At 43.7% G+C, this 22,895-nt stretch overlaps 2 protein-coding genes across 14 annotated transcripts in view; one reads left to right on the top strand and one right to left on the bottom strand.

Annotated features, from left to right (window-relative positions):
• PARP4 (poly(ADP-ribose) polymerase family member 4) overlaps positions 1–15,775 on the bottom strand; it is a 124,530-nt gene extending 108,755 nt beyond the window's left edge. For 4 of the 10 annotated variants that reach the window (XM_053307715.1, XM_053307716.1, XM_053307717.1 and 1 more), the window contains exons 1-6: positions 15,420–15,773; positions 13,760–13,892; positions 7,768–7,942; positions 5,402–5,516; positions 2,490–2,568; positions 1,500–1,604 (exon numbers count right to left, since the gene is read on the bottom strand). In XM_053307715.1, the coding sequence (XP_053163690.1) occupies positions 1,500–1,604; positions 2,490–2,568; positions 5,402–5,516; positions 7,768–7,942; positions 13,760–13,891 (606 nt within the window). In that variant the 5' untranslated portion in view covers position 13,892; positions 15,420–15,773. Of the gene's footprint in view, positions 1–1,499; positions 1,605–2,489; positions 2,569–5,401; positions 5,517–7,767; positions 7,943–13,759; positions 13,893–15,419 lie in introns of all 10 variants that reach the window. The other 6 variants (XM_053307714.1, XM_053307719.1, XM_053307718.1 and 3 more) reach the window with 6 other exon arrangements.
• A 2,417-nt stretch (positions 15,776–18,192) lies between these two features.
• The window catches only part of CENPJ (centromere protein J), a 38,751-nt gene continuing 34,048 nt past the window's right edge, over positions 18,193–22,895 (top strand). For 3 of the 4 annotated variants that reach the window (XR_008319144.1, XM_053307726.1, XM_053307724.1), the window contains exons 1-2: positions 18,193–18,345; positions 19,860–20,363. Coding sequence is in view for 3 of the 4 variants with exons in the window: in XM_053307726.1 (XP_053163701.1) it covers positions 19,881–20,363 (483 nt within the window). In the remaining variant the exon portion in view is untranslated. The remainder of the gene's footprint in view (positions 18,346–19,859; positions 20,364–22,895) is intronic. The other variant, XM_053307725.1, reaches the window with a different exon arrangement.

Raw genomic sequence — 22,895 nt, 5'->3', positions numbered from 1 at the left:
TTTTTGATCTCTTGGTGGCCTTTGATACTATTGACCAGAGTATCCTTCTGGAACTGAGGGGATTGGGGGTGGGAGGCACTGGTTGCAGTGGTTCTGCTCCTTCCTCATGGACAGATTCCAAATGGTGTCCCTTGGAGACTGTTGTTCTTCAAAATCTCAACTTTTGTATGGTGTCCCTCAGGGATCCGTATTGTCTCCGATGTTGTTTAACATCTCCATGAAACCGCTGGGAGAGATCATCAGGAGATTTGGTGCAGGGTGTTATCAATATGCGGATGACACCCAAATCTATTTTTCCATGTTAACATCATTGGGAGAAGACATAACTTCCCTAAATGCCTGCCTGGAGGCGGTGATGGGCTGGATGAGGGATAAAAAACTGAGGCTGAATCCAGATAAGACAGAGGTACTTATTGTGTGAGGTCAGCACTTGGGAGATGATTTTGATCTGCCAGTTCTGGATGGGGACACACTCCCCCGGAAGGAACAGGTACACAGTCTGGGGGTGCTTCTGGAACCGAAACTCTCCCTGGTTTCCCAGACTGAGGCGGTGGCCAGAGGTGCTTTCTATGAGCTTCAGCTGATACGCCAGCTGCATCCATTTCTTGAGATGAATGACCTCAGAACGGTGGTAAATATGCTGTTAACCTCCAGGTTGGACTATTGCAATGCACTTATGTGCGGCTACCTTTGCACATAGTCCAGAAACTGCAGTTGGTCCAAAATGTGGTGGCCAGGTTGATCTCTGGGTCATCTAGGAGAGATCAAATTACTCCTGTGTTGAAAGAGTTGCATTGGCTTCCGATAAGTTTCTGGGCAAAATACAAGGTGCTGGTTATTACCTTTGAAGCTCTTAACAGCTTAGGCCCTGGGTATTTAAGAGAACGTCTTCTTCACCATGAGCCCCATCACCTGTTAAGATGGTCTGGAGAGGTTCGTCTGCAGTTGCCACCAGCTTGTCTGGTGGCTACTCGGGGATGGGCCTTCTCCGTTGCTGCCCATGGGGTTTGGAATGCGCTCCCTGTTGAAATAAGAACCTCCCCATCTCTGGAACTTTTTAAAAGGCACTGAAGACATATTTATTCACCGAGGCTTTTAATTTAGATTTATAGTTTTAATACTTTTAATGTTGGGTTTTAATTGTTTTTAATGTTAATGATTTTAATGTTTAAATTATTTTAATTGTAAACCACCCAGAGACACAAGTTTGGGGCAGTATAGAAATATGCCTAAACAAACAAACAAACAAACAAACCTCCAGAAATGGGTGTAGCTGACGTATCAGCTGTAGCTGATAAAAAGTGGCCCTGGCCGCAATTTGAGAGACCAGAGAGAGTTTTAGATCTAGGAGCACTCCCAAGCTACATACTTGTTCTCTCTGGGGAAGTGTAACCTTGTTATTGATTACCTTGCTTATATCCTAAATTGTATCACTGCTTGTATTCTGCTCTATGACCGTAATAAAGTACAGTAAGATCATGACAGCAATGACAGCATACCTGGTCTTTAGCCGATTCACTGTAGTGCACACAAAGGCGGAAGGGATAATCACAATGCTGCTGAGAGCACTGAAGTTCCACAACAACATATCCAGCATGTTTTCCCTGAAGGGGGAAAAAGGCATCTAAAAATGTATTTCCATTTCAAAGGCACTGTTCACCAGCTTTTAAACAGTTACTAATTCCATTAACTGATCCTTTAACAGCAGCTTGGTCATGTTTAGTCCCCTGCCATGAAAAGATTCAGAAAAAAAGAATTGTACATGAATAATTTTAACTTCTGGATTTTTTCTAATGGACCAGAAAGGCTACCTACAATTTTTGAGAACTGCAACTCCTGATGATGGATCCTGAAACTGGAGAAGAATGATCGCTAGCCACCTGAAAACTGGATTTAACCTGTGGAAGGTTAAATGCCTTCAAGCTACTAGGTGATACTATCCAATTTGGCTTCAATTGACTTATTACCAAGTGCACTATCTAAAATTTATCTCCAGCTCTGCCAATGGTGGTGACAGATAATGAGCCACCTCTGGACAATGGAGTTGTTCTCATCGGGTTCCTGAGGATCGCTGATCTTATGGAAGGAGGAACCCTTAAGAGATTATGGTTCCACCTCCCAATGAGATTGCACGGAATGCCAAACCCTATTTAAAGTCCAGAAGGCCAGTGATGAGGGGGTCTGAGCAGTGCAGCCTATATAAGGCATCAGACAGCCAAGGTTCTGGAGGGTGATGCTCAAAGCGGTAATAGGAGAACAAGGTGTAAGAACCTCCCTCTGTAACCCTATTCCAAGGCTAGCAAAGCAAGGGGGCTGAATCTGGCAAAGGCTAAAGAGGGGAAACCACCATAGGCTAATCAACTAAAATCTGTGTAACTTCTTCTACACTCCATTTTAAGACTCTATAAGACTTTTTGGTTTTGTCACTATGCCCAGTTTCACCCGCCCCACACAAGTTGTTTACATTAACACAATACAAAAGTTCTTACTTTTTTAAGGACATCATATTTTGCAACCTCAAAGTCTTCAGGAAAATACGGAATATTTTTATCATTCTCTGAAAACCATCTGAAACCAACAACAAAATTCAGATTCTTTATTGCTACTGAATGCAGTTAAACCTACTATATGAAAACAAGCACACTATTTGAAACTATAAAAGCAATGAGCTCTTTCAAAGCGAATGGCAAAGCTTCCACTCATTAGGAAAGAGACAAGAGTACTAGACTTGTATTTTGCTTGTAAGAAGTTTGCTGTTTTGGAGCACTTGCTCTTTTGGAGCACATTTATGGGGCACTTGGAGCACAACCTAAAATAGTTGCATATTTAGTGGAGGCAATGAGATGTGTTTCTCAGGGAGTCATTTTTTCTTGTATTTTCAGTACCTTTTTGAGAGATTAATAAATAAAAGGGAATAAAGGGAAAATGTGAACAGCACTTTAACACAGTGATCTTCACTATTTTTCAAGCGGGGCCACTTTGGCAAAAAAAACCCCTCAGTGTGAGAGCCATTTTCCACTGTGCTGACCTCCACACAATACAGCACTTTTCTCAGTCCTGGGAGGACCCTTAAGAGAGATGGAGCCCTCTCAAGAGCTCTAGCAGGAAAGCACTGAGAGAGGCTGCACCTCCCAGTACCATGTACACACCATTCAGAACAGTTCAGGGGCTCAAAAGGGCTCAGTTTCCCTTAAAGGAGAACCCCCCAGTGCTGAGCAAATTGCAGCACTGCACAGTGAGAATGGTTGTCTCCGCATTCAACTTTGCCCGAAGCTTCACACAGGCCCAATAAACAATTAGTCAGGGAGCCGTATTTAGGGTTGATGTGGGCTGCCACTGGACCCCAGGCCTTCCAAAGAGGAACAGTGCTTTAGCAGGTATTTCGATTTGGAAAAAGATACCATCTACAAAAACTCTGGAAGGGTAGGTTCTTTCCTGCTGACTGGTAGCAGTCACAAACCAGTTTCCTCCTACCATTTCTAATAACAGAGGAAGAGACAGGTATAAAGTGGGCAATGGAGCAGAACTAATACACTTTGCCTTGCTCCCTAAACTTAAGATCATGCTTCAGTTGCAACAGCACACATCATTAGCTGCCCTGTAGCAGGTTAAGGCAACTTATCACATCAGGTCACCTTCCGGCAACCTTACAGATATTTATATTAAAATTGGTTGGAGTTTCCCATCCACTCTATTTTATCCTCACAACCATCCTTATGATAAATTAGGCTGAGAAAAAGTGATGGGCCTAAGGTGTGTCCAGATTTCCCCAACAGAAATCCACCACTCTATCCACTCAAAAGAACACTGCATATTAGCTAATTTCACATAAGAACTTTGTTGTTGTTGTTTTTATTCGATTTCTATACTGCCCTTCCAAAAATGGCTCAGGGCGGTTTACACAGAGAAATAATAAATAAATAAGATGGCTCCCTGTCCCCAAAGGGCTCACAATCTAAAAAGAAACATAAGATAGACACCAACAACAGTCACTGGAGGTACTGTGCTGGGGGTGGATAGGGCCAGTTACTCTCCCCCTGCTAAATAAAGAGAATCACCACATTAAAAGGTGCCTTTTTGCCAAGTTAGCAGGGGAATATAAGAACAGTCCTGCTGGATCCGGCCCAAGGCCTATCTAACCCATAATCCTGTCTCAGTGGTCCACCACATGCTTCTGAGAAGCCCACAGTCAAGAGGTGAGTTGAGGGCATACCCTCTCTCCTGATGCATCTTGCATCTGAGGCTGGAGGTAGTCTATAGCCACCAGACTAGTAGCCATTGACAGACCTGTCCTCCATGAATTTGTCTAAGCCCCTTTTAAAGCCACCCAAGCTAGTGGCCATCACCACATCCCATGGCAAAGAATTCCATAGATTAATTATGTGCTGTGTGAAGAAGTACAAAAGGGCTGGAAGGAATTTCAGTTTCATGGGATAGCCCCTGGTTCTAGGGTTGTGAGAGAGGGAGAAAAATCTTTCTCTGTCCACTGTCTTTACTCCTTGCATAATTTTATATACCTCAATCATGTCTCCCTGTAGTCACCTCTTTTCCAAACTAAAGAGCCCCAGATACTGTAGCCTTGCCTGATAAGGAAGGTGCTCCAGGACCCTGATCATCTTCGTTGCCCTCTTCTGCACCTTTTCCAGTTCTACAATATCCATCTTAAGACATGGTGACAGGGGCGTAGCTATAATTGAACAAAAGGGTTCAAAGAACACGGGCCCCCAGCTCCAGAGGGCCCTCCAGCTACATCCCTCCCTATTTTCTTCATTATCTCCCTCAGTCTGGGGGGCCGCTGGAAAGAGGGATGAACACGGGCCCCCTCTCCCCTAGCTATGCCCCTGCATGGTGACCAGAATGTATGTAATACTCCAAATGTGGCTGCACCACAGATTTGTATAAGGGCATTATAATACTAGCATTCTTATTTTCAATGATGCCCAACAAGGAATTTGCCTTTTTCACAGCTGCTATGCACTGAATCAACACTGATTCAGTGTTGATTCAGTGAGCTGTTGACCACAACCCCAAGATCTCTCTCCTGGTCAGTCACCGTCAGCTCAGATCCCATCAGTGTATGTGTGGTTGTGGTTTTTTGCCCCAATATGCATCACTTTGCACTTGTTTACACTGAACTGCATTTTTCATTTTGTCGCCCACTCACCCAGTTTGGAGAGAGCTTTTCAGAGTTCCTCACAATCTATTTTGGATTTCACTGCCCTAAATAGTTTAATGTCATCTGCAAATTTGGCCACTTCGCTTGTTACCCCAACTTCTAGATCATTAAGCACGACAGAAAACCAAGAAGTTAACAATGTACCAGTTCCAGCATCAACCAAACATACTTGCCATAGAAATCCAGTTTATTTTTTTAGCAAGTCAGAGAAGTTAAAGAAGTTACCTTAGTCCACCAATGTTGCTGCTGTCATTTGTCTCCCTCTTGCCATTCTCCCCAACAGACTTCTTTATCGTCCGATTGTTGTCCTCACAAACTGGGGAAATCTCCACGTCTGTTACTATAACAATAATTAAAGTTGCCAGTTTCCTTGAGTTAGTTATGTTTCATATAATAATACTAACACTATATTTCAAAATCAAAGAAATATATTCAGAATCTGCATGGTGATTTTCTTGTTCATGAAAACATTAGGGATATTAAATCTTTAGAGCCAGAGTCATCCAGATTTCTGATATACTACCTGCTTCCTGCAACCAGAAATCCCATTTTGCACTGGAAATAGTTATGTAAACTGACATGCAATTTATTTAATTCAGCCTTATTCTAGCTCCATGGTTTTCAAAACCTTCATGAAAGTCTTTTAATATCACTTTGTCTGCTGAGAAATGTCTGCATTTTGAGAAGGATTCTGGGTCATGTTTTATGGCACATACTACTAGCCAGGTCTGCTGGGCCTTACCCTCTGTACCTGTGAACTGAGAATGCAACACAGAATTCTGCTGTGGATGTACATTGCAGGAGATCAGTAGGATAGGATAGTTGTCTTTATTTATTTTGCATGTTTTTATACCACCAAAAACCCATGTCTCTGGGAGGTTTAAAATTAAAATATACAGATTAAAAAGTTAAAACCTTAAAACAATTTAAAACAATGATAGATTCTATACGCCTAATTAAAAGCCTGAGTAAATAAATGTGCCTTAACAGCCCTTTTAAAAGCTGTTAGAGATGGGGAGGCTCTTATTACGGCAGAGTGCTCATTCCAAAGCCTTGGGGCCACAATGGAGAAGGCCCATCCCTGAGTAGCCACCAGATGAGCTGGTGGAAGCTGCAGATGGACCTCCCCAGATGATCTCAGTAGGCAGTAGGGGTGTGCATGGAACTGGCTGGTCCAATTCGGTTCAAGTCCAGACCAGACCCAAACCAGACTGGGCCAGTTCAGTCCAGCATCCCCTTGAACCCCCCTCCCTCCTGGTTTGGTTCAGGGGGTGGGATTCATAAAAAAAATTTTTTTAACTTACTCCCTCCGGTATTGTGCAGGCATGGCAGCCTCCAAAATGGCCATTGCGCCAGAGGGAAAGGCCCAAATGGGCCGAAGAGCCAGCTGGCCGGTATGGGCATCAAGGGAGGCCAGCAGGGGGAGGGGAAACCTCCACGGACCCCCATCACCACTCCCCCAGAGGGGGTAAATAATTAAAAAATAAATAAAATCCCCAAACCCCCTGAACAGTCCGTTCGACTTTGAACCTGTTTGCACATCCCTAGTAGGCAGTGGGGTTCGTAATGCAGAAGGTGTTCTCTTGTCTTTCAGGGAAGCTCTTCTACCATGATTGATCTTCCTTTTTAAAGGTCACCAGAATAAACTTTCAGGGTTTCCTGGAACACAGTTTTCAAGTAACTGCTCTAGCAGGCCATTTCTCCCAGAATTTGGAATGATAAATGCTTACTATATTATATACAAGATTATATGCAACAAATGGACCAAAAAGCTACATAGGATACAGATAACCTACATTTTTTTTAAAAAAAGTTGAAGCTAAATAGCTGTAGTCCTGATCTGGATGAAAGACAGCCCATTCAAGAGCAAGATGCATTTATAATTATATACTTAACAAGTTGTTCTAGTAAGAAATGTCTACTTTCCTTTCACTATCCCTGCAACTGGAATGAATTTGGTCCAAATTGGTTAGGCAGTTAGCCCACTTGCGACTCAAACGTTTATGTGTTTAAACGTTCATCTAGAATTGAAGGGATGACATCATCACAAACCACACCACTGAGGTGTCCCCGTGTGTGTGTGTGTCACTCACCACAACTGTACTGTTCAAACTGGTTACACAGTCCACAAATTAGCCCACTTGTGCCTCAAACATTTACGTGTCCGCCACCTTGAATCAGGGTAGATGACATCATCACAAACTATAACGTTGAGGTGCTCTTTTATGTTCCTACAACTGTACCAAATTTGGTTTATATTGGTCCAGGCACTGTGAAGTTGATGGAAGGGGACGGACACACACACCAACACACGGAATGCCGGGTGATCTCATAAGCCAACTGGAAAGTAGAATAAAAACCCGCATTGTGCTTGTACAAGCACATTATGTCAGAATATGCTTGAAAATTCCAGGCAAATAGACTACTACTGGGAAAATAATGCTACAGATGTTCTCATAAGAGCACATAATTGTCTCAGGTTAGGGAGAAGCTAGCAGGCCCTGCCACTTGGCTCATCAATATTTTTATTTTAATTATAAACTTAGATAAACCTTGAGCCCAAGTTTCTAGCCTACAAGAACTTCACTTACCAGTTATACATTCTGGAGTTTGGGGAGGCTCATTGTTATCAGTGGGTAAAAGTCTTCCTTTTTCAATTGAGTTCCATATGAAATCAGCATCTACAACAGGCAGCTGATACTTCTGGATGGTTTTCAGATGAATGGAGCTGAGTGCATCATCATCATCAGTAACAACATGAGTGCACTAAAATTAAATTAAGGATTTATAAAATGCAGAATTACTCACATTAACCAGCATACTATGTCTAAACAGAAACTGAGTTTCTGTACATGCTCTTACTAGTGGATATTGTACGTTTTCAACAAAATAACATGCACGAGAGGGAAAATGCATGGGTGAGAGGCAGACTGGGCTCAGATGAAGTATATCTCTGGAGCCCCGGTCTTCCCCAAGCTGATTTTTTTCTGCAACAGAATAGTCCCTCTCACTGCTGAACAGGTAATTTGTATGGTGGGGCCAAGATACATTGGGCTCAGAAAGAGGGTGTACATCAAAGGGCTTTGTACTTAGTAGCAAACAGCTGCTTTGAGGCAGGGGCGTAACTATAATAGGGCAAGGGGAGACAGTTGTCTGGGGGCCCACTGCCTGTCACATGACTGACTCCCCCAGCCATACACCCGCCCGGGCTTCCTTCAGTTGTATTCATCCTCCGAAATTTATGTGAGTGTTAAGACCTGCAGCAACCAGAACAGCATGTCTTTCTCTAGGACCATTAAATGACTTGCATTGTCCACAATTTACAAAACCTTTAAAATAATAATTTAGGATGATGTTCTATTGTGGCACATAGGAGATATAGATATAATTTTACTTCAGTGATGGTGGGGTCTCTGGGCCCACTCCAACCTTGCTACGCCCCTGCTTTGAGGGCATTTGTGCAGGGACTTTTATTGAGAAAATGGAACAAGGGGTAAAAGTCAACCTTCCGGTACCCATGTGCCACCACCCCAATAAGGATTGCCCTTCTCAACACTTTTTTGTTATCATCAAGTTCACATGACCCACAACAAGCAAGCAGGAGGGAAATTCTGTATACCATGGGAAATTAGTTCCTTGGTATACGGAAGAGTTATGGGAGCTGAAGCAGCATGGTAGACAACTGGAGAACAAATGGAGGAGGACTCATCTTGAATTTGATAAGGCTCAGCATAGGGCCCATTTGAAGGTGTATGCTGTAGAAATACATGCAGTTAGGAAGTTTATTCTACGTGTACTGCGTCTGCAAGTTCTTATCCAACAGAGCTGTTCTGGATTGTTAGAGGTTTAACACAAGCTCCTTCTATTTCAAATCTGTTTCCAGAAACAATGTCTCACTGTGACACATTCAATGAGTTCTTTGCAGATAAAATCTCTTGTATTCGGACTGATCTGGACTCCAATATTTCTGCAGGGCCAGTTAGGGAGATATCCAGCAATCCCTCTTGGAAGATTAGATTGGATCAGTTTCAGTTTGTGCCTCCTGAGGATGTGGACAAACTGCCTGGAGTCGTATGGCCTTCTTTGGATCCTTGCCCAACATAGCTGATTTCATCTTGCAGGGAGTTTGCTGGAGCTGAACTACTGAGTGAGAGCAGGATGCCATCTTGTTTGAAGGAGGCAGTGGTTAGACCTCTTCTTAAAAAGCCTACTTTAGATCCCCTGGTGATGGATAATTATAGTTCAGGCTCCAACCTCCCATGGTTGGACAAGATGATTGAGAGGGTGGTGGATGACCAGCTCCACGTGGTCTTGGAGGAACTGATTATCTACCAGGGCTGCTCAACTTCAGCCCTCCAGCAGATGTTGGACTACAAATCCCATAACCCACTGTGGCTGGGGATTATGGGAATTGAAGTCCAAAAACAGCTGGGGGGGGGCAAAGTTGAGCAGGCTTGATTTCTAGACTCATTTCAAACTGGCTTTAGAGCAGGCTATGGGATTGAGACAGCCTCAGTCAGCCTGATAGATGACCTTCACCAGGGCATTGACAGAGAGAGCGCAACTCCGCGGGTTCTTTTGGATCTCTAGGAGGCTTTCGATACCATCAACCATGTCATCCTTCCGGATCACCTGAGAGAGATGAGATTAGGTAGCACTGCTTTACAGTGGTTCCTTTCTTACCTCTCTGGTAGATTCCAGATGGTGGCGCTTGGTGACAGTTACTCTTCAAAATGGGAGCTACTATATGAAGTTCCTCAGGGCTCCATTCTGTCACTAATACTTTTTAACATCTACATAAAACTGCTAGGGATGTGCATGAACCTGTGCCTTCGAATAATGGGAGATTCGATGGTTCAACTGCAGGGGGGGGGGGATAACTAAGGGCAGGGGAGGGTGCACTTACCCCGCCTGCCACTTTCCCCCCGCAGGTGCTCGCTGAAAAACCAGTCCAGTGGGGCAGCAGAGTACCTCCCTGCCATCTCATTCACTCCTTAGACCGGAAGTGAGAGGAAGTACAGTGCACGTGTGTGCATGTGCCACCCTGCAGGACCGGTTTTTCAGCAAGTGCCAGCAGGGGAAATGTGGCGGTGGTGGTGGTGGGGGGGAGTGCACCCTCTCTTGCCCTTAAAGTTATCCCCCCTGCCGTCAAACCAGCCCCTGCCAGTGCTGTGCATATCCCTGGAAACTGCTTGGTGAGGTCATCAGGGGATTATCAATATGCTGGGTGTTATCAATATGCTGATGACACCCCAATTTATTTCTCCTTGTCATCAATATTGGGAAATGGCAATAGCCCCTTAAATGCCTGCCTTCAGGTAGTAATGGGCTGAATGAGGGATAATAAACTGAAGACAAATCCAAGCAAGACGGAGGTGTTCACTATTGTGGGTCTAATCTGCAAGACGGGATAGAACTTGCAATTCTGGACAAGGCTATACTCCCCCAGAAAGAACAGGTTCGCAGTTTGGGAGTGCTCTTGGATGCGGGTCTCAGCCTGGTGCCTCAGGTTGAGGCTGTAGTCAGGAGCACTATTTACCAGCTGCGATTGATTCGAGAACCCTACCATTCCTTGAGAAGAATGACTTGAACACAGTGGTACACCAGCTGTAACCTCCGGGTTGGACTACTGCAGTGACCTCTATATAGGGCTGCCTTTGTACGTAGTTTGGAAATTTGGGTTAGTCCAAGATGCGGCAGCCAGACTGGTCTCTGGGGTATCTCGGAGAGACCACATTATGTCTGTTCTTAAAGAGTTGCAATGGCTGCCGATATGTTTTCAGGCAAAGTACAAAATGCTGGTTATTACCTTTAAATCCCTGAATGGTTTAGGCCCGAGTTACCTGAGAAAGCACTTCTTGCTACCAAATCCCACTGCTCACTGAGATCATCAGGAGGGGTCTGTCTGCAAGTGTCACCAGTTCATCTGGTCGCCATATGGGATAGGGTCTTCTCAGTTATCTCCTCTAGGTTGGGAATGCTCTCCCCATGGATATGAGAGGATTATCTTCCTTGGAGGCATTTAGGAGACCCTTAAAGACCCATTTGTTTTGCCTGGCTTTTAATGATATCTAGCTTTAATTTAAATCAGGTTTAATTTTTATTTTATTTTAATTGTTTTATCATGTACATGTGATTTTAATCACCATGAGCCACTTTAGGAAGGGCAGTATACACATGGAATAAACAAACAAACAAACAAACAAACAAGAGTAAACCAGTGGTTCACATGGCACATGCACTCCTTTCTTGTTGTGTAAAGTGGCGCCAAGTTCAGTTCCCTCCCCACTTCTCCTGAGATTCTACTGACTTTGTCGAGCCAACTTCAAACCTAGGTGACAGGCCAGTAGACTCCAGTGAAGTGGGGAGGAAACTGGACTTTGTGGCTTCACACAACACTGAAGGGGTGGAAGAACTGGCTATCACTGGGAGCAAATGCACCATGGGAACCTCCACTTCTTTCTTACTTGCAGTGGGTCATGTGATCCCACCCTATGAAAGAAGAGGTGCTTCTGCTTTTAAGCACATATTTTATGCACGTTTATGTGCATGTCTAGTTTGACCCTAACATAGCAGCAACAAGGAGGCTCCAAATAAAGTTAGTTTTAAGAGACAAAAGGTTCACTCAGATATTAACACAGAAAGTGGTTTGACATACAAGAATCAGCCTTGGGTAGCCTCAAGCTCATGCACTGCCTCCTCCCTCCCTCTCCTCCCCTTGTCCACTGCAGGTTTAGAATTTTAATCCTTGCTTGCAGGAAACTATAGATTAAATGCAGAGTCTAGCTCAAAAGAAGTAGTAGTTCTGCTCTATTCTGTGCTGATCAGGCCTCACTTGGAACACTGCATCGAGTTCTGGGTCCTGCTGTTTAAGGAGGACATTGATAAACTGGAACAGATTCAGAGGAGGGCAACAAAGATGGTGAGGGGTCTAGAAACCAAGTCCTATGAGGAACAGTTGAAGAAGTAGGGGAAGTTTAGTCTTGAAAAGAGATTAAGGGGAGATATGATCATTTTCTTCAAATATCTGAAGGGCTGTCATGTAGAAAAGGGAGCAGACTTGTCCTCAATTGCTAACAGGAGGTAGACTAGAACCAATGGGCTGAAATTACAAGGAAGCAGATTCAGGCTAGATGTTCAGAAGAATTTCCAGCTGTTAGAGCTGTTTGGCAGTGGAACAATCTGCCTCATGCAGTAGTAGGCTCTCCTTTGCTGGAGGTTTTCAAACAGCCATCTATCAGGGATGCTGAAGCAGCTTTCTGTTTCAGACTTCCAAAGCCCCTTCCAACTCTAAAACTATATGATTCCATGAATGGGCAAACTTGCACTTGCCTACAAACCAGGATAACAAAACAGGACCAAGTCTATGGCAAGTATAAACCCTACTATAATGCTTTTTATAATTTTCTGTTTTAATTTGAACCTAATAATTGTGGTTTTTAATCTGACTTTTAATTTTTTTTAGTTAATTTTATTACTTTTATTGCATCTGTGCCTATCTTATTGTTGTGAGCCGCCCCGAGCAGAAGTGCACTCGAGGGGCGGGGTATAACTATTTCAAATACATACATACATACATACTACGATTCAGTACTGGTTTGCAGGCAGTCACAAGCCATGGCATGCCCATTTAGACACAATTGATTGATTGATTGATTAAGTGCCGTCAAGTCGGTGTCGACTCTTAGCGACCACATAAATAGATTCTCTTCAGGATGATTTGTCTTCAACTTGGCCTTTAAGGTCTCTCAGTGGTACATTCGTAATCAAGTACATCTACCTTGCTGCTGGCCGTCTTCTTCTTCTCTTGCCTTCAACTTTTCCCAGCATTATGGACTTCTCAAGGGAGCTGGGTCTTCGCATAATGTGTCCAAACTATGATAGTTTGAGCCTGGTCATTTGTGCCTTGGGTTAAAATTCTGGATTGATTTGTTCTAGGATCCATTTGTTTGTTTTCCTGGCTGTCGATGGTATCCTCAAAAGTCTTCTCCAGCACCCAAGTTCAAAAGCATCAATGCTTTTTTTATCTTGCTTCTTCCAAGTCAAAGTTTCGCATCCATGGAGTGTCACGGGGGAAACCATGGTCTGAACAATTCTAATCTTTGTAGATGTAGACATGTCATGGCATCTAAATATCCTTTCCAAGGCCTTCATTGCAACCATACCAAGTGCTAGTCTGTGGTGTATTTCTTGACACAAGTCTGTGGCATATTTCTTGACACAATGGCTTGCCAAGAAGAAGGATCTGAAGTCCAAGCTTGTGGCACATGCAGGGAGAAGGCAGCTTGCAAGCCCAAGGCTCATCAGAGCTTATTCTCATTATGCCAAACAATGATTTGGTATTATGCCTGAACTCGCCCAAAGATGATGATATACGGGGAAAAAGAGACCAAGACTATATAGGTCCTGCTCTGCAATTGCTAATAGACTCATTCTCCGTTTTTCTCTCCCACTCTTTTCCATCCTGCACTGCTTCCCTGGGTTTGGTGATTTGTCTGCCAGACACCAATGCTCACATTTTTCAGCCTACAAACACAACTGGCCTTTCCCTGTTTGCACCCCAGAAATAAGCATGCAACTCACCTCATGATTTAACACAAATTTAATCTGTCCACCGTTTTCTTTAATGCAACATTTCAGTCTGTTTTTCTCTTGAATGGTTAATTTTTTCAGTTTCAGGAAAAATGCACAGTTTGCAAAAACTTTCACAATCATCCTGCAAAAGTAAAATATCTGTTCAGAATGGCCCCACATTCTGTATATACACACACCAGAAGTTTTTATAGTTGTTTTTAAGCTGTCAAATACCATCCTACCCTTAACAGTTTGGGCCCAGGATACCTGAGGGCCCACCTGCTCCCAAGGGTTGCTGTTCAATTGACAAGGTCATCTGAGGGGGCTCTGCTCCGGGTGCCAACAATGAAGGAAGCTCAGTTGTCGTGCACGCGGGACAGGGCCTTCTCTGTTGCTGCCCCCAGACTTTGGAATGCTCTCCCAGTGGCTCTTTGCTCCTCGGTCTCCATCATGGCTTTTAGAAAACATGTGAAGACTTGGCTTTTTACTCAGGCTTTTATGTGATTGTCGCCATTGCTGCTTCTTTGTATATTGTATGGTATTTTTATGTATGTATTTTAAATTTTTTAAAATTAGATGTTTTTATATTTTAGCATATTTTAATTGTGTAAATTTTTATAGTCTTGTTTTAACTTTTTTATGTGAACAGCCTTGTGATTATTTTAATGAAAGGCAGTATATAAATTTAACAATAAAAATAAAATAAATCATATCATACGAATAATTGACAGACGAGACTTCCTCATCATCTATTTCAATTCAGTTTTATTTCCATCCTACACCTAAGATACATTAATGGCATCTTTAGCACATAAGTATTATTAGAACTCTTAACAATTTTCATCCTACCCATTACCCGAAACCTAAACCAGTCCATACAGTTGTATTGCGCCAAAACACACTCATACAATCCAATTTTTTTAATTATTTTTTACCAAAAAGTGTATTTGCTTCTAATGCCTCAGACATGAAGGATTTTGCAAAGGCTTTGAAAGAAAAACAGTGGTCTGGGAGGGCCACAAGGGAGAAGAGCAGAGGGATTTAAAAGGAATAGTAGACTTTTTGGCAGCGGACAGTGGAGGTGGAGAAGTGAAGGTTAGGGACAGCGATGATCAGAATGTGGGGACAGAAAGATGAGAGGGGAGACAAGATGAGGGAAAGCTTTTAAGATAAGAACGAGTGAGTAAGTTCTATCTGCATCACACACACTTTTTAAAAACCGAGTGGATGTAGCAACAAGAACACAGCAGAAGAAACCTGAAAGAGAGAGTCGACAATCAAATTATGCAGCTCAGCCAGAAAAGGTTTCGGGGCCAGGGAATACATTTTGCCAAAGGCTAATCCTAGTAGGGAAAAAGAAGAAAAGGTAGGACATTTAATCCTTTTCATCCTGTTACAGTTACCAGTGTTCTTATGCGACACTTTTAATAGCTGTATGAGTAGCAGAAATTCCAGGGGAAACTTTCTCCGGCTTACAGTAATGCGGAAGTGATCATTTGCTTCTTTCGTACAGTTCTTAAAAGCACAGGATTCAGGAGACCAGTCAGCAAAAGGTTGGCAACCCTGGCATCAAATAGTTAAACGACGGCATTTATTAACACTAATAAATCTATCTCCTCCGCTTGGAAATCAAAACGAGGACAAGACAGAAATCAAAAGAGCTACTTACTTGCTTGTAGGAGAATTCCAGCCCTAAAGGCACTTCCTGGTTCTCTGGAAAAGGCGGGGCACAAACGCAACAGAGGTTGCGCTGTGCTCTGCACAAGAGCAAAAATAATTGCCTTCCAAATAAAGATCTGCGGCAACCCCAGTTGCAAAACCAACAATCGACTGTGTAGTGCGGGCGCCCTCCTGTGTGCGGTATTATAGTGGACAATATGAATTGAGTTACGGGTGGCTGTGAGGCTCAGCTAGCTAACTAGGAATCTAGACATTTTCAATGTCAGCATTAATTAGCCTTAGAACTTGTGATGGAAGAAATCAGAATGGGCAGCACAAATTAAAGTCTTGTGCGGCATGTGGCACCATATTTTTATTATATCAGCACATCGTGTCTATTCATAGTTCATGTACCATCCTTGTGGCATCTTAAAAGACTTACAGCATACGTTTTTGTGGGACTTTAAGGGGCCACAAAAGTATTTTGGAATGTGCTGTAACAGTCTTAACACTCCCTCTCTAAACGTTAGAAAAGAATGGCTCTGAGCAAGTGCAGAGTGCCTTTCTGCCCCTGCTGGCTTAACCACAGCCAGCCTCAACAGGTCTGGCTTGATGTGGAAAGTCAAGGATTTCACATCAGACTTCTAAGATGACTGAGCCCCACAGCAAGATCTTTTACAAATTACGCATGAGCTTTTCCAGGGTTTTTAACCTTGTGAGGGTAGTGCGACTCTTTTCTGGAATCAGTTTCCTTAAAACATTAAAATGAAATGCGGTTCTACTCTATATTCTTCATTTGATAGGTCTGATGAAGTAGGCACTTCCTTCCAAAATCCCATGCTAACAGTTAATATGTTTTAAGGTACCATCAGCAGTTGTTTTTACAGGATATGATTTGCATTTCTGATGAGTCATGGAGAAAGTGTGATTGATGATCAAGCTATGTTGCTAGCACACAAACACAACACTCTCCTCCTGTCCAGTATTTCCAGTCAGAACAATGTGGAAGTGTGTTTATTTAACAAAAGTGGTTTTCTTTTTTAAAACTTGAAGAAGTGAAACTGGGCAACAAAAAAAGAAGTTGAACGAACACCCACCTTCCTAGAACAAGTTGAAAACAAAAAGCATTATGATTAAAATAAAAAAGATATTATTAAACTGTAATGTGGTGTACATGGGGCTATATTTGAAAGCAGTTTGGAAGGTTCAACAGGGGTGCAGATTCCCCCAAGCATTTGATGAGTCATGTTACTGAACTTCCCTGCCAAACCTAATAACCCCATTGATTGACTGATTAAGTGCCGTCAAGTCAATGCCGATTCTTAGAGACCACATAGATAGATTCTCTCCAGGATGATCTGTCTTCAACTTGGCCTTTAAGATCTCTCCTCCCAAAAATGTCTTTTCTCCCACTGCTAAAATTTAAGCGAGGAGTTGCTCTTCAGCTTTCCCTAGTCTGCACCTCATTCTGCTTCAACTGATGGAGAATGCTGCTGCCTAGAATGCCAGTTGTTGCTCAACAATATGCATTGCATATTTTCATCTAGTATTCTGCTCTTGTTGTATTGATCACCAGTGTGCTTCTGAACACTATCCAAAGTACTATATGACCTGGGCCTGGGGTAGCTCAAGGACCCCCTGCACCCTTAGCTACCTGAGCAATGAGGTCTGGGAAGAGCATCAGAAGGTTTCAAGTTCCCTCCCTGGCTTCTCCAAGATAGGGCTGAGAGAGATTCCTGCCTGCAAGCTTGGAGAAGCCGCTGCCAGTCTGCGAAGACAATACTGAGCTAGATAGACCAATGGTCTCACTCAGTATATGGCAGCTTCCTATGTCTGCCTCCCAGGCCCCACTCTCTGGCTCGACACTGTCACAGGTTTGGCTGGCTGTGACCAAGGACAGGACCTTCTTGGTGGCTTTTGGAAAGCCTCCCCATGGCAGTCTGTCAGACTCCATTTTGGCAAGCTCTGTGATATATGTGAAGAAGACCCTTCATGAAGCCTTTTACAGTTTTAATTAACTTTTTCACACAACACATAATCAACTTGTGGAATTCTCTGCCATAAGATGTGGATGTAGTTTGGATGGCTTTAAGAGGGGTTTGGATAACTTCATGGAGAGGCCTATCAAGGGCTACTAGTCGGAGGGCTATTGGCCACCTCCAGTCTCAAAGGCAGGATGCCTCTGAGTACCAGTTGCAGGGGAGTAACAGCAGGAGGGAGGGCATGCCCTCAACTCCTGCCTGTGGCTTCCAGTGGCATCTGGTGGGCCACTGTGTGAAACAGGATGCTGGACTAGATGGGCCTGATATGTTAACTGGTTTTTATTTGGTCTGAGTATATGGTTGCTCTAATACTGTTATCCATTGCTGCTGTTTATTTTTAATGGGCTTTTTATGCCCATTATTATAAGGTGCTTTGAGAGATCTTTTCAGCTAGACAGGCGGGGTAGAAATCCCTCAACTAATAAATATACTTACAATTTATTTATTATTATTTTAATGCCTTATTGTTGTGTTATTATGGTTGACATAGAAGCCTTGCCTCGCTCCCTTCCTCCCCCCTCCTCCCTCCCACGTGACACGCCTTTCAACACTTTGGGTGCAAAAGCGGCCTCTCCCCCAACAACAGGGCGAGAGACGCGACCGCGCCCTTAACTGTCACCGGCCCGGAACGACGAGCGCAGTATTTACGAACTACGCCCACGAAACACCATTTCTTTCCCCCAATGGTTCCTGGGAATTGTAGTTCAAGGTCAGGCCGTTCTTTCTCCTGAGGGCAGCGAGGACCTTTGCAAGCAATGAACTACAATCCCCAGCATGCACCGCGGTGAGCATTGTTCAGCCTGTGGCGCTGGGAGCTTAGAGGATGGCGGCAGGTTTGTAAAGGGTCAGCCCAGCCGGGGATTGTTCTCCAGAGAGGTTGGAGGTTTTGATTAGGTAAGCAGGGAGGATGGGAGCGCGACACGGGGGGTATTTAGGGGGTCGAAGGCGAGGTGTGTCATGTGTCCTGCCACGTCTTTGTGGAGGAACTTGGGTTTTTCTTGGCTGTGGGAGGAAAGTGGTATAACAAGGATATAGTATTCTTGCAATTAGGGCCCCTTTGTTACTACTAAGAATACTTGTATACTATTTTCCAACAACAACAACAAAGTTCTCAGTGCGGTTTAAGGAATGAGAAAATGGGCTCACAATCTAAAAAGAAAGGGAGACACCAGCAACAGTCCCTGAGAGAGACACTATGTTGGGTTGATGAGGGCCCTTTGCTAAATATAAGAGAGCTAGAGCTTTAACAGATGCTTCTTCTTTTTTGCCCAGCTATTAGGGGCTGAAAGGCATCATCTCATACTGCAGGGGAGATTTTATTATTATTTATTTAACACATTTCTATACTGCCCCAAACACAAGTTCTCTGGGTGGTTTACAAAACAATAAAAACAACCAATAAAAAGATTAACACATTTCAACACTTAAAATTTAAAACGTTTAAACTATTAAAACACAGTTAATACACAATTAAAACAGTATCTAATTAAAAGCCTGGGTGAACAAATGCGTCTTGACTGCCTTTTTAAAAGTTGTAAGAGATGGTAAACCTCTCCTGTATTCTACCAAAGAAAACTGGAGCCACTATCAGTTATATTACTTTTTATTATGCATAGTTGTTTTTCTCCTATTTTCCTCCCCTCTTTCAGTTTATCTTCTCCTGAAAGGTAACTGCCCTTGAGAGAGAGGTCTAAGTGGAGGTCTTGCTCTGGATGCCTCCCCTCTACCAAATAATCCCTCTGGGGACTAGCAACACTGTTTTTTCAGAAATGGTTCCAATCTTGGGGAACTCTGTCTGGAAAAAAGCCCACTTTGGTCCTATATTTGACAGGCTTAATTATTTTCTCATGCTGTAGATGGGGTATGTGTGACCTTTTTAGGGAATTGAAGGATTGGTGCAGATGTAAGGGATCTGATCTCTTAATTTCTGAAGCTGGTCGATGCTCATGGTTAAGCAGGAAATTAGGTTAGCCTTAGTTAATGTCAGTGTTGGTGTATCCCTTAAGCATCCTCCCCTTAAGGAAGGGGGAACTTGTTTAAAAGGAGGGAGTATGTACTCTTGCAATCCATTTCTGATTTTGTTGAGGGTGTTGTGGTTAGAGTGTTGAACTAGGCCTGGCGAGACCAGAGTTCAAATCCCTGATTAGTTGTGAAAACATCTTGGGTGATTCTGGTACAGTCACTTCTCTCTCTCAGCCTAAACTACCTTATAGGGTTGTTGTGAGGATAATTATAAACACGAACACTGCTCTGGGCTCCTTGGATAAAGAGTGGGATATAAATGTAACCATAAATAAAATAAAAACATCTGCACCATTCTTAAATGGTCTCCATCGTGCAGAGATGGATGATAGATACCCTTTATACCCCCACCATATTAACTTGATTCACTGTTTTTCATTATACAGATACTGAAAGTCATGTACTAAATGACTGGAGCTTTGCAATACAGTTTACTTGAGAGATTAGACTGCAATCAAACTTTCCAGATGGCCACCTCTGCAGACCTGAAATGGGAAGAAAACTTGATGGCACACTGGATGTCCAATGCCTCTCGTGCTGGAGTCATACTAAATCCTGCTTTCCCTAGTTCAAAAACTACTAAAGCAATTAGTAACGACAATGCTTCTGTGGGTCTTGGAGTTAATTTGCTACGCAGTTCAAGCAGTACGTCTCTGAGTGAAGACTCTCTGTATAGAGAAAAGGCCTTGGAGTCCTGTAGTCCTTGTGAAGAAAAGTTGGATACTAGTAAAACATTTCCTTCAACTTCATTGGCTAAAAAGGAGCCAATGGAAATGGTGAATGATGCTCCAGCCCAGTGGGAAGCCCTGCAAACTAATTTTGAGCGCAACCAGTTGTATGATCCAGATGAAGCATGTTACAATGATCTACTTCTACGAAAGCTTGAGCAGGTAAAATCTCATGTATATTGTATGTGCATTAGTATTTAAGAACATAACAGCCCTGCTGTATCAGGCCCGAGGCCCATCTAGTTCAGCATCCTGTTTCGCACAGTGGCCCACCAGATGCCGCTGGAAGCCACAGGCAGGAGTTGAGGGCGTGCCCTCTCTCCTGCCGTTACTCCCCTGCAACTGGTACTCAGAGGCATCCTGCCTTTGAGGCTGGAGGTGGCCCACAGCCCTCACACTAGTAGCCGTTGATAGACCTCTCCTCCATGAAGTTATCCAAACCCCTCTTAAACCCATCCAGGTTGTTGGCTGTCACCACCTCCGGTGGCAGAGAGTTCCACAAGTGGATCACGCGTTGTGTGAAAAAGTACTTCCGTTTGTTGGTCCTAGATCTCCTGGCAATCAATTTCATGGAGTGACCCCTGGTTCTAGTGTTGTGTGAGAGGGAAAAGAATCTCTCTCTCCCCACTTTCTCCACACATGCATGATTTTATAGACCTCTATCATGTCTCCCCGCAGTCTTCTTTTTTCTAAACTAAAAAGCCCCAGGTGTTGTATTCTTGCCTCATAAGAAAGGTGCTCTAGGCCCCTGATCATCTTGGTTGCCCTCTTCTGTACCTTCTCCAGTTCAACAATGTCCTTTTTAAGATGTGGTGACCAGAATTGTACGCAGTACTCCAAGTGTGGTCACACCATAGTTTTGTATAAGGGTATTATAATGTTAGCCGTTTTATTTTCAACCCCCTTTCTAATGATCCCTAGCATGGAATAGGCCTTTTTCACAGCTGCCGCACATTGAGTCGACACTTTCAATGAGCTGTCCACCACAACCCCAAGATCCCTCTCCTGGTCAGTCACCAACAGCTCGGATCCCATCAGCATATACTTGAAGTTGGGGTTTTTCGTCCCACTGTGCATCACTTTACACTTGGTAACATTGAACCGCATTTGCCATTTTGTCGCCCACTCCCCCAGTTTGGAGAGATCCTTTTGGAGCTGCTCACAATCCGTTTTGGATTTCACTACCCGGAAGAGTTTGGTATCATCTGCAAATTTGGACACATCACTGCTTACCCCTGCTTCTAGATCATTGATGAATACATTAAAAAGCACTGGTCCCAGTACAGATCCCTGGGGGACCCCACTTCTTACTTCCCTCCATTGTGAAAACTCTCAATTTATACCGACCCTCTGTTTCCAGTCTTTCAACCAGTTAGCAATCCACACATGTACTTGTCCCTTTATCCCATGACAGCTAAGTTTCCTCAGGAGTCTTTGATGAGGAACTTTGTCAAAAGCTTTTTGGAAGTCCTGGTAGACTATGTCAACTGGATCACCTTGATCCACACACTCGTTGACACTCTCAAAGAAGTCCAAAAGGTTGGTGAGGCAAGATTTACCTTTGCGGAAGCCATGCTGGTTCACTCTCAGCAGGGCCTGTTCTTCTAGGTGCTTTACAATTTTATCCTTGAGGATGCTTTCCATCAATTTGCCTGGAATGGACGTTAGGCTAACCGGCTTGTAATTTCCCAGATCGCCCCTGGATCCCTTTTTGAAAATCGGTGTTACATTTGTTACTCTCCAACCTTGTGAGTTAGGTTAGGCTGAGAAATACACGACTGGACCAGTGTTACCCAATGAGTTTCATGGTTGAATGGGGATTCAAACTCGGGTCTTCCCAGTCCTAGTCCAACACTCTAACTGCTATGCTGTGCTGGCTCAGATGAATGAACTTGGCAACCACCATCTTGGGTTGTGTGTTGCTGTATCAGGATTGAGACAATGGTGATTTCCTGAGCCTCAGCCATTTTACATTAATAGTACTTTGAGAGAGTGTGTTAAAATACAAAAACTTCATTCTGGCATGTATTCTGCATAAGGGGTTAGGATACAGCATTGTTCGTGTGTGACTGTACGATCCCTAATAGCTCCCCCTTTCTCTGATCTGTACTGTTATTTGCTGGTCTGTGACCGTACCAATAAAGATTGATTTGTATAGAGAATACAAAATAGGGGTGTCAGATGGCAAGGAATGCAAGGGGCCTTGTCTGAGACTAATTAGAAGTATACATTAGGGATGTGCACGGAACCAGCGGGGGGGGGTGTAGTTCGAAGGCAGGAGGCATACCTTTAAGGGTGGGGAAAGGACCCCTCAACCTGCATTTCCCCTGCCAGCACTCTATTGAATAACTCCCCGTTGGGGCGGCAGCGTACCTCCCTGCTGCCCCGGTGTCCTCCTCGGCTGGAAGTTGAAGTACCCGGCGCATGTGTGCATGCTGGGCACGTGCACGCACACATGCCCAGCGTGCACATGCGTGCTGGGTACTTGCTTTAAAGGTATGCCCCCTGCCATTGAACCGGTGGAACCACCGGTCGATCAAACCGGTTCGGAGGCCCATAAAGGGCCTCTGAACCGGTTCCATGCACATCCCTAGTATACATGGTGACAGTTCACAACTGGGACTGTGGTAGCTGCAACTGTGCTATTGGTGTCTTGTGCTAACTTAGCATTCTGTCCCTGGTAAGCAGGGGATG

Source organism: Hemicordylus capensis, chromosome 3, assembly GCF_027244095.1.
Source record: "Hemicordylus capensis ecotype Gifberg chromosome 3, rHemCap1.1.pri, whole genome shotgun sequence".
NCBI lineage: Eukaryota > Metazoa > Chordata > Lepidosauria > Squamata > Cordylidae > Hemicordylus > Hemicordylus capensis.
This window is presented reverse-complemented; position numbering and strand designations above follow the sequence as displayed.